This window comes from Sus scrofa, chromosome 1, assembly GCF_054392235.1.
Source record: "Sus scrofa isolate SSC_HxYL_T2T_F1_AM1 chromosome 1, Sscrofa_HxYL_maternal_Yorkshire_Landrace_v2.0, whole genome shotgun sequence".
Lineage (NCBI taxonomy): Eukaryota > Metazoa > Chordata > Mammalia > Artiodactyla > Suidae > Sus > Sus scrofa.
The window spans coordinates 138944119-138956320 of record NC_139383.1 but is presented as its reverse complement, the minus strand read 5'-3'; the positions used below and the strand labels follow the sequence as shown (position 1 = coordinate 138956320).

Sequence of the window (12202 nt, the reverse complement as noted above, 5' to 3'; positions counted from 1 at the left end):
CCTAAAATAACATTCTTAATTTTCTTTTCTACAGTATATTTTTGTCTCCTGTAAATCTTTGTTATATCCAAATTGGTTTATTTTCTAAGTTTGTCAATCTGAAATTATCATGTTTTTGATCTTTAGAGGTATTTTTATAAGAGCATTTCTACTTCATTGCTACCAAGTCAATTCTGTGTCTTTTTTTTTTTTTTTTTTTTTCCTCCAGTGACACCTATTGCATGTGGAAGTTCCTGGCCAGGGATCAGACCCATGCCACAGCTGTAATCAGAGCCATAGCAGTGATAATGCCAGATCCTTAACCTGCTGAGCCATGCGGGAACTCCTCCCTCATTTTTACTCATTTATATCAATGTGGGCTCCTGTCAGTTTTAATGTTGAATACTTTTATGACAGTATTCCCAGAGTACTCTGTCTCTTCCTTTTTAGTTACTTAAAAAAGTATTCCAAATGTAGAATTAAGTCAATGGTTAGCTAGAGTTTTTCTCATACATTTAATTACGTTTTCTGTTCTGTATTGGCTAGTTTACAAATGTTTATTCATCTTGAATGTATTTTTGTGGATATCTCATATTTAAGTGGATTTAACTAGAGGCAAGCTTTTTTTTTTTTTTTTCTTTTTGCTGCAGTTTATCGCTTTAGGTGACTCTGCCTTTGAACCTAGAGATTATCTGTTTTCATTTTGATCTTATGGGTCTTTTTTTTATATTAGATGTCCTAGAAAATCTCTGGGCCACAAAGTGTTGAAGTACAAAAGATCTAAATTGTGCTGTATTTATATATTATCTATTGTTGCTTAACAAATTAGCACAAGCTTAGTACCTTAAAATGAAACATTTATTGTCTCAAAGTTTCTGTAGGGCAGGTGTTTTAGCACTGCTTAACTCAGTTTTTTTCTTACAAGGCTCCAGTCAAAATGTCAGGCCTGGTTTCCCATTGAAGGAAACCCTCCAGTTTCTCCCAGGTTGTTTTTTGACAGAATTCATATCCTTGTAGCTCTAGAAGGATGGGTGATATATTCAACTCTTATATTATCATGTACACATAATCATGTACATCCCATCCTTTTTGCCACATTCCATCCATCAAAAGCAAATCACAGGACCCATCCACACTTAAGACCAAGAAGGGAGAGGACTGTACAAATATGTAATACCCAGGATGAGAGGATCATGAGGCCACCTTAAAGCTGGCCTTAAAGGCCACTTTCAGATTTTTTTCATCATTTTTGTTGTCCACTTTTTCTTTATCTCTATTTTATCTCTACTGTGTTCTGCCCCACAACCAAAGATTTTTAGAAAACCATCATAGCCTTGTAAATTAACTATACTTTAATAAAACTAAAAAAAAAAAAAAAAATCCCATTTACAGTCAGAAAAAAAGTTATGATTTTTGGTCCTTTTTCCTTGTAGTGGGCTTAAAATTGAATTCAGTGGATCCAACAATGAGCATTGATCTTAAATACTTGGGAGTACAGCTACCTTTGGCTCCAGCCACTAGTTTTCCTTTCTGGAACCTTACAGGAACCAACCCTGCCTCTCCTGGTAAGTGCATGGCATTTGTAAGGTCAAAGAAATTTGTAATAAAAACAAAATTTTACTATTGCTAGAGATGTTTAGGGTATTCTAACATAGATCTTTTATTCAGTGGTGAGTCTTAACAATGATTTATATGTTTTAGATGAAATCTTAGTAATTAATTAGATATTCAATATTGGCTTGCTAGAATTTTGATCATTTTTTTCTTTTATAGATGCTGGATTTCCCTTTGTTTCTAGGACAGGGAAGACCAATGACTTCACCAAGATTAAGGGCTGGAGGGGAAAGTTTCATGGTGCTTCTGCATCTAGGAATGAAGGTAATCAGCTTTTAAAATTTTTAAATATATTTTGAAACATGTGGCCAAAGTCTTTTCTTGAAAGTAAGCCTTGGTTGTTTTTCTTTAGCTCTTCCCATGCTTTAAAATAAACTGAAAATATCTTGCCTATTTCTTTTCATTTTCTGTCTCCCATAGTCCCCATCCTAGGGTTCAGTTCCTAACCAAATCCAATCCTTGCAGCCTTTCCAAACCATATTTCCTTTCTGTTTCCGCAGTTATTTAGAAAGCATCATTCTCAAGCATTATTCCAGAACTCTACACTTCAGAGCTATGTAATGATTCCCAATAGCAGTGTATAGTACTTCAAAATAAACTTATAAATGCAATATAAAAATCTAAATTTTGACTGTATGCCTATTGGTTTCCTTTCTTAGTGCTTTTCCTTTCCTACTACACTTGTTTGCAGTTTACAGTCTGACAAGATAAATTTACCATCTGTCCAATATAGTTTTTCTCTCTCTCTCTCTTTTTTTTTTTTTTTTTGGTCTTTTTAGGGCTGCATCCATAGCACAGGGCGGTTCCCAGGCTAGGGGTCGAATCAGAGCTGCAGCTGTTGGCCTACACCACAACCACAGCAGTGCGGGATCTGAGCTGCATCTGCAACCTATACCACAGCTCACAGCAACACTGGGTCCTCAATCCACTGAGTAAGGCCAGGGATTGAATGGGTGTCCTCATGCATATTAGTTGGGTTCATTACCGCTGAGCATGATGGGAGTTCCAAGTTTTTCTCATTTTTGAATCTTTGTACATTGCTTTAGTAGTGTAGTGCTTATCTTTCTACTAAGCTTGCTTTTCCTTGTTTTTTTTTTTTTTTTTTTGTCTTTTTGCCTTTTCTGGGGCCGTTCCCACAGCATATGGAGGTTCCCAGGGTAGGGGTCTAATTGGAGCTGTAGCCTCTGGCCTACGCCAGAGCCACAGCAACAAGGGATCCAAGCCACATCTGCAACCTACACCACAGCTCATGGCAACACCAGATCCTTAACCCGCTGAGCAAGGCCAGGGATCAAACCCGCAACCTCATGGTTCCTAGTTGGATTCGTTAACCACTGACCCTTTTCCTTGTTCTTTAAAAGCTAAATTTTATACTCTTTTTGTGCCCTTATCTGCTGCTTGTGTTTTCTGTCATAATCTAGGTATTGCAATCTCTTGGCATTCTACTGAGGTCAGATTTAAGTATATTTTTTGCTTTTATGGTTTAACTTACACCATGTAGAGTGTGATCTCTATTCTAAGGCCATAAGTTATCAGATGTTGTTGATTATTAGTGTTAATTATTATTATTAGCACTTTGCAAAAAATAATCCTAAATATATATAATAAGGTAATTATATATATATATATATTTTTTTTTTTTTCCTTTTTAGGGCTACACCCATGGCATATAGAAGTTCCAGCCTAGGGGTAGAATCAGAGCTGCAGCTGTGGGCCTACAGCACAGCCACAGCACCTTTGGATCCAAGCCGCATCCGCAACCTATGTCACAGCTTACGGCAATGCTGGGTCCTTAACCCATCCTCATGGGTACTAGTGAAATTCGTTTCCACTGTGCCGCAACAGAACTCTTATTTTTCCTTCCTCTGAGGAGGGACAATTTTAGAAGATTCAGTAGCTTATAAGTTAATGTTCCTGGCTTTTTAAAGTATTTGTCTTGAGATCTAAAAATCCGTCCTAGATTTCTTTAAGTATCTGTGTCTCTTTATCTGTAGGTGGAAATTCAGAAGGTTCATTGAAAAACCGTTCTGCTTTCTGCAGTGATAAACTAGATGAGTACTTGGAAAATGAAGGCAAGCTGATGGAAACAAGCATGGGTTTCTCTTCTAATGCTCCCACATCTCCTGTGGTATACCAGCTTCCTACCAAGAGTACCAGCTATGTTCGAACACTTGATAGTGTACTAAAGAAGCAATCAACCATTTCCCCTTCTACCTCTTACTCTTTGAAGCCTCATTCTGTACCCCCTGCCTCTCGAAAGGCAAAGTCTCAAAACAAACAGGCAACTTTCAGTGGCCGAACTAAATCATCTTATAAATCTATTTTACCCTACCCTGTTTCACCAAAGCAGAAACACACTCATATGATTTCTGGAGATAAGGTTACCAAGAATGCTTCAAACAACATCTCAGAAAATCAGGTGAATAACTTGGTTGTGCCAGCTTTAGATGAAAATACATTTCCAAAGCAGATTAGTTTGCGGCAGGCACACCACCAGCAGCAGCAGCAACAACAGGGAAGTCGCCCTCCAGGCTTATCTAAATCTCAAGTGAAACTAATGGATCTAGAAGACTGTGCACTTTGGGAAGGAAAACCAAGGACCTATATCACCGAAGAGCGAGCAGATGTATCCTTAACAACTCTGCTTACGGCTCAAGTAAGTATCTGTTGTTCTCCAGAAGCATATTATTTCTTGGCTAGAAAGAATGAGATAGGAGAAATGGGAATGGAGCTTTTTGGCACGAGGATGGGATATTTAGTTATCTTAGCAACGACAACTAAGGAGATATCTTCCACATTGGTGGTTCTTTATCAGCTGTACATCACATGTAGATTTCTCCTGCCAGCAGAGGGAGACACTTCAGTTGTGCTTTTGAATTGTCCTCTCCTATGTAAAGGCAGCTGGCTATACTGAATGTTTCTAATTTCATTCTCTAGCGTGTTGGCAAGTATGTTTACTGATCTTGTTAAAACAGCTTTGAAAATTCTGTTTATATGGTACTAAATCCCAGAAAATCCTCCAAATTACAAACCTATAGAGAAAAAGCTTTTGTCTTTTGTAAATGTTATTTTAAGAATTTTTCACTAATTATTTTTATTTTATTTATTTTTTTCTTTTGTTTTAGGGCAGCACCTGTGGCATTTGGAGATTCCCAGGCTAGGGGTTGAATTAGAGCTATAGCTGCTGGCCTACACCACAGCCATAGCAAAATAGGATCCAAGCCAAGTCTGCAGACTATACCATAGCTCACAGTAACCCTCTGAACAAGGCCAGGGATTGAACCCACATCCTCATGGATACTAGTCATTTTCTTTACCACTGAGCTACAATGGGAACTCCAAAAAATTTTCAGTTATTATTATTATTATTTTGTCTTTTTAGGACTGCACCCACGGCATAGGGAGGTCTCCAGGCTAGGGGTCTAATTGGAGCTGTAGCCGCCTGCCTATGCCAGAACCACAGCAACGCCAGATCTGAGCTGTGTCTGTGATCTACACCACAGCTCACAGCAGCGCCAGATCCTCAACCTGCAGAGTGATGCCAGGGATCAAACCCGCAACCTCATGGTTCCCAGTTGGATTCGTTTCCGCAGTGCCACGACGGGAACTCCCTTTTTCAGTAATTATTGATTCACCTGTTTTAGCAGCCTCTCGTGCATGTGAAATGATATAGCAGCATATGGTTAATTATTTTGGTCTTGAAATTTCTGTACTTTACCTCCCATTTTCTTAAATTCTGTGACTGAATTCTAGAGCTGAAGATCATCATATGTTGCTACTAAATACAGATTGTGTTTTTTATAGTCAATCATTTCCAAAGACTTTTATGCATGTATTATCCTATTCTCTTTTTATGAACTACCATAGAGCAGAGGTTGGTAAACTATATCTGTGAAGGAGCAGATAGTAAATATTTTAGGCTTTGCAGGCTATTCACTCTCTGTTGCAGTTATGCAACTCTCCTATTGTAATGCCATAGATATATTATGTAAACGAATGAGCCTAGCTGTGTTCTGATGAAACTTTACTTATAAAAAAGGCAGGATTTGGCCCATGGACCTTATGTTAATCCTTGCCCTAGAACATTATGTGTGATTTCTGTTGAGAATAAATTCATCCTTGTTGATATTTTGGCTCATAATTAATTAAAATATTCTCTTGCTTGTCTGTGCTATACATTAGAATGAGAGATTGGGGGAGTTCCCATTGTGGCATAGTGGAAACAAACCTGGCTAGTATCCATGAGGACGTGGGTTCTATCCCTGTTCTTTCTCGGTGCGTCAAGAATCTGAAGTCGCTGTGAATTTTGGTGAGGTTGAAGACATGGCTTGGATCCCCCATTGCTGTGGCTGTGGTATTGGCTGGCAGCTGTAGCTCCAATTCGACCCCTAGCCTGGGAACTTCCATGTGCTGCGGGGTGCAGCCCTAAAAAGCAAGAAAGAAAAAAAAAAAAGATTGAGAGATTGCTCATAGTTCTGGTTATATTCATGTTTTATACTTTTAATCTGTGCTAATCTTGTACTGTTAGTGCTGAGTGCCCAAAGTTGTAGAAGGCAGAAAATATGACTCTTAGGGGATGATTTAGTACATTTATAATTTTCTACTTTAATTTTAGGCATCTCTAAAAACTAAACCTATCCACACAATCATAAGGAAACGAGCTCCTCCATGCAACAATGACTTCTGTCGATTGGGTTGTATATGTTCAAGTCTAGCTTTGGAGAAGCGCCAGCCTGCTCACTGCCGCCGACCAGACTGCATGTTTGGCTGCACTTGTTTGAAAAGAAAAGTTGTACTTGTTAAAGGGGGATCCAAAACTAAGCATTTCCAGAGGAAGGCTGCTCATCGTGAACCAGTATTTTATGATAATATGGGAGAGGAGCAAAGAGAAGAAGAAGAGGGAGTCAAGGAGGAGGAAGAACAACTGAAAGAGAAAAAGAAGAGAAAGAAGCTGGAATACAGTGAGTATTGAGAGTCAAAACTATTTTTTTTGGAGAAATATATGGTTATTTAAAAACCTGTTTCAGTTATTGCTATTACTTTAATCTTGATCAGTGATCTGATAAGAATTTAATTCTTATTATCCTTAAATGTTCTTTCTGTATGGCATGTGTGACATACACACACCTGTGCATGCATGCCTTTTTTTAATTGAAATTTTCTCTTGAACAAAGCTTTTTTTTGTGCTACATTTGAATCTTTCTCATTTGTATTTTCAGAATGCCTTTGAGGCTTCATCTGTTTTTCTCTGTGTCTTGTTCCCACTCTCTACTGCCATGTTTTTTGAATATATAGATAATCATGATAATCCATCATTTTCTAACCTCTCCCCGGCTATATTTAGGTATGATTGACAAATAAAATTGCATGTACTTAAAGTGTACAACATGGTGATTTGGCATAGGTATACTTTGTGAAATGATTACTACAATCAGTTGACCAACACGTCTCATTTTATTTTCTGAAAGAAGTAGTTTGCAAAAAAGACTCTGGTCTTGGTTTGAGGTGTTCACCAGGTGGTTGGCGATTTGGGAACAGAAGAAGGGCATAACTGAGTTGAGCATTTTATACTCTTTTGAAAAGCTTATTTTTCCTTTTTGGTTAAGTGGTTATATAGACTCAAGTTATGTATTTCATTTTTGATTTTTTTTACCTTTCTACTTTATCTTTTTATTTTGCTTAAATATATTGACTATAATTTTATTGTATAAAGAGTCTCCTGCTCTTAGTTTATTAGAGGATTAATATTCATCTTTGGTAGTTTACATTTGCTATTGCTTGCCATGTATTTATTTCAGTCAGATTGGATGATTAATATTTTTGATGTATGTTCTTCCAGCACTTTCTCTTAATCCACTTGGGTATTTTTATAGAAATTGAGCTACTCTATATGTAGTAACTTTTAAAAATTTCGTATCATAAATTCATGTTCTGTTTCTATATTAATAAGTATAGATCTGTATTACAATTTTAATTTTAATGGCTTCATATTATTACAATCCTTTGGGACATTTAACCTTTTTGAGTTTTTGAACAGTATGATGATAAACATCGATGTTCAATATAGGCCAGTGTAATTGCTATGACAATGAGTGCTCTTTAAACATTTATTATAAATGTTGCTAGAATTGTGCCAGCTACACATTTTACCAGTAGGTGGATAGTGCCAGTTCTATATTCTCCCCCCCCCCCTTTTTTAGGGTGGCACCTGTGGCATATGAAAGTTCTGAGGCTAGGGGTCAAATTGGAGCAGCAGCTGCCGACCTATACTACAGCCACAGCAAAGTGGGATCCAGGCTGTGTCTGCGACCTACACCACATCTCACAGCAACATGGGATCCTTAACCTACTGAGTGAGGCCCAGATCGAACCTGCATCCTTATGAATACTAGTTGGGTTCTTAGTCTGCTAAGCCACAACGGGAACTCCCATTTCTATATCCTTAACATTGGATATTCAAGTTGATAGGCAGAAATAGATATCTTGTCTTAATTTATATTCAGTGGTAGGTTTATTAACCATTTGTTATAAACTTTCTTCTTTAAATTGCGTTTTTAAATTCTTTGCTAACTTCTATTAGAGTGGCTGTGTATTTTTCCTGTATGTTTCCAAGAGCTTTGTCTTTTTTCAGGTTGTAATTTTTTAATTTACATTTTAATTTTGTTCAAAGTTCTTACCTCCTCCTGACACAGGAAAATCAGAGATGGTTAAATCTGGTAGCCTTTTCCTTTTATGGTTTTAGTTCTTTGGAATCCTGCTTAGAAAGTCTTTCTCAGAAGTTCCTGTTGTGACTCAGCAGTAAAGAGCCCTAGTAGTATCCGTGAAGATGCAGGTTCAATCCCTGGTCTTGCTCATTGGGTTAAGGATCCCATACTGCCCTGAGCTGTGGTGTCGGTTGCAGACCCAGCTTGTATTCCACTTTGCTGTGGCTGTGGTGTAGGCCAGCAGCTGTAGCTCCGTTTGGACCCCTAGCCAGGGAACTTCCTGTATGCCACAGATGCAGCTCTAAAAATAGAAAAAAAGAAAAAAGTCCCTCTCTATCCTCAAAAGTAAAATTTAGATTAATAATTGACAGTTTAATCTTTAAGCCTATTTATCTGGAATTTATTTGATGTGAGATTTGTAGTAGAAAATCATTTTTTCCCCAGGAGGCTGGCCAGTTGTACCATCACTTGTTGAGAATAAGTACTTTACCTACTGGTTTAAAATGTCACCTATGATATAGGAAATTAAAATATACTAATGTTTGGGTCTGTTTTTGGTCTCTTTTGTCCACTTTGTAACCAGTCCCAGGCTGTTCTAATATCTATTTCAGTGTTTAAAAAGGATTACCTTTATATACCTAAATGATCTCTTTGTAAATTTTAAAGATTTGAATGAAATATATTATAAAATTATTAATTTAGTTTCATTCATGTATCTTTACTGGGTTTTATTTCCATCTTGCACCTATAGCAATACTTTTCCATTCCAAAGCAACAGGAATAAGCTACAAAAGCCATACCACTGCACCATAGCAACATAGGGATGCTATGTGTCTATTAGGTTTATTACTTTGCTTTTTTGGTTAGTGTCGTTACCCTTTGTCTTAGTCAAAGAACTTTCAGAAGCCAGCTAATTATCTTAGTGTTTCTTGGCTTTCTCACTGGTATAGTCCTTATTAAAAAAAAAAAGAAACAAAAACAAAAAAAAGCAAAAATATGGTCTACTATGTTCTAGGAGCTGTGAGTTTTCTTACACTTTTGGGGAGGGATGAGAAAGGAGGGATGATATTTCTGTTACAATTGCTGGGTAAAAGGAATAGAAATAGGAAAGAATACTTGGAGGCAAAAATGTTGCCGAGAGCAAAAGACAAACTTAAATGCAAAAATTGGAAGGAGTAGAAGAAATCTTTCAGTATGCTTTATAAGTAGATGGAAAATGAGAAACAAAAATTGCAAATGGGAGTTCCTGTTGTGATCTAGTGGAAATGTATTTGACTAGTATCCATGAGGATGTGGGTTTGATCCCTACCCTTGCTCAGTGGGTCAGGGATCTGGCGTTGCCATGAGCTGTGGTGTAGGTCTCAGATGAGGCTCGGAGCCCACGTTGCTTTGGCTGTGGTGTAGGTTGGCAGCTGTAACTCTTAATTCAACGCTTAGCCTGGGAACTTCCATCTTCTGCGGGTGCAGTCCTAAAAAGTGAAAAAAAAAAGAGAGAGAGAAATTGCAAATGGTTTAAAGGAGTGGGACAAAGTGAAGGGAGAAATTAAAGAAATGATGGAGGAAAATGTCTCAGAGCTGAAGGACATAAAATTTTAGATTTAAAGGGGCCACTGAGTATCAGGCAGTAATAATTTTAAGATGACTCTTTCTAGACATATTTTTCTAATGTATCATACCATTGAGAATAGAGAAAATATCCTGAACTTTTAAAAAGAGAAGCTTCTTTTCCTAGAAAGGATTTAGAATCAGTTTGATCTCAAAGAGATCATCAGTAACATTGGATGTTTGAATTAATGGATGAATTTTTAACCTAGAACTCTTGGCCAACTAAATTGTAAGCCATAATTTATAATTATGCATGAAAAAGATACATTAAAACATACAAACAGCTTGTAGGAAATCAATCTCTTAGAAGTTGCTGGTGAATTCTTGAGGTTGTGCTCTAGAAAATGGAAAAAAAAAATTTCAAGGAATTCCCGTCGTGGTGTAGTGGTTAACGAATCCAACTAGGAACCATGAGGTTGTGGGTTCGATCCCTGGCCTTGCTCAGTGGGTTAACGATCCGGCGTTGCCGTGAGCTGTGGTGTAGGTCGCAGACGCGGCTCGGATCCTGCGTTGCTGTGGCTCTGGCGTAGGCTGGAGGCTACAGCTCCTATTAGACCCCTAGCCTGGGAACCTCCATATGGCATGGGAGCGGCCCTAGAAAAGGCAAAAAGACCAAAAAAAAAAAAAAAAAAAAATTCAAGAAGCATGAGATCACAGCTAGTGAACAGTGGACCCAAGACAAGGGGGAACAAACTTTAGGATGACAACTACAAAGCAAGGCTAGAAAGCAAGCAATCCAATTTAAAGTAGAACATCAGAAGACATTGAGAAGACTATCCTTAAGAAGATACTAGGACCCGTGTACCTATGGTCAGCTAATCTATGACAGAGGAAGCAAGAAAAGTGGAGAAAAGACAGTGTCTTCAATAAATGGGCTGGGAAAGTTGCATGTAAAAGAATGAAATTAGGACATTCTCCAACAGCATACACAAAAGTAAGCTCAAAATGGATTAAAGACCTAAGTGTAAGGGCAGGTACTTCAAAACTCTGAGAGGAACACATAGGTGGATCAGTCCTCTTTGACATAAATTGTAGTGGTATCTTTTTGGATCTGTCTTCTAGAATAATGGAAATAAAAATAAACAAATTGGACATAGTTAAAAGCTTTTCACAACCAAAGAAACCATAAACAAAAGGGAAATTCAATCCACAGAATGGGAGAGTGTATTTGCAGATAAAGCGACTAACAAGGGATTAATCTTCAAAATACTCAAACAACTCATGTAACTCAGTATCAAAAAAATAAACATCCCAATGAAAAAATGGGCAGACTATCCAAACAGACGTTTCTTCAAAGAAAATAGATGGCCACATGGCACATGTAAAGATGTTCAACATCACTAATTAGCAGAGAAATGCAAGTCAAAATTTGAAGGAGGTATCACCTCACACCTGTCAGAATGGCCACCATTAAAAAGTCTATAAACAGTGCTGGAGAGGGTGTGGGGAAAAGGGAACCCCATACACTGTTGGTGGGAATGTAAATTGATATGACTATTTTTGGAAAACAGTATGAAGGTTCCTTAAAAAAATTAATGTAAGGAGTTCCCTTGTGGTACAGCGAGTTAAGGATCTGGCATTATCATTGCAGTGACTCAGGTCACTGCTGTGGCACGGGTTTGATCCCTGGCCTGGGAACTTTTAACTTGCCATAGGCACAGCCAAACCCTCCCCAAAACAAAAAACTAAATATAGAACAACCATATAATCCAGCAATCCCACTCCTGGGCATATATCCAGAGAACACTATAATATAAAAAGATACAGATGAGTCTCTGAACACAGGTGCATCCCTTTGTTCATTGTGGCACCATTCACAGTAGTCAAGATATGGAAGCAGTGTTGGTGTTCATCAGCAGAGGAATGGTAAAGAAGATTTGGTACGTGTATACTATGGAATATTACCCAGCCCTAAAAATAAAAATGAAATAATGCCATTTGTAGCAACATGGGTGGACTTAGAGATTGTCATTGTAAGTGAAGTAAGTCAGAGAAAGACAAATATCATATATCACTTATATGTGGAATCTTGAAAAGATAATACAAATGAACTTATTTTCCGACCAGAAATAGGCTCATAGATCTTTAAGTCAAGATTACATTTGCCAAGGGAGAAACGGTGGGGGGAAGAATAAATTGGGAGTTTTGGGATTGATGTATACACACTACTATATATAGAATAGATATCTGGGCAAAAGACCTGAATAGACATTTCTCCAAAGAAGATATACAGATGGCCAACAAGCACATTAAAAAATGCTCAGCATCACTGATTATTAGAGAAATGCAAATCAAAACTA

At 37.6% G+C, this 12202-nt stretch overlaps 1 protein-coding gene across 50 annotated transcripts in view; it reads left to right on the top strand.

The window, feature by feature from the left end:
* The window catches only part of MGA (MAX dimerization protein MGA), a 171370-nt gene that overhangs the window by 105895 nt on the left and 53273 nt on the right, over window positions 1-12202 (top strand). For all 50 annotated transcript variants that reach the window (XM_084972889.1, XM_084972834.1, XM_084972886.1 and 47 more), the window contains 4 exons: window positions 1413-1544; window positions 1753-1857; window positions 3588-4249; window positions 6209-6554. In XM_084972889.1, coding sequence (XP_084829015.1) covers window positions 1413-1544; window positions 1753-1857; window positions 3588-4249; window positions 6209-6554 — 1245 coding nt within the window. The remainder of the gene's footprint in view (window positions 1-1412; window positions 1545-1752; window positions 1858-3587; window positions 4250-6208; window positions 6555-12202) is intronic.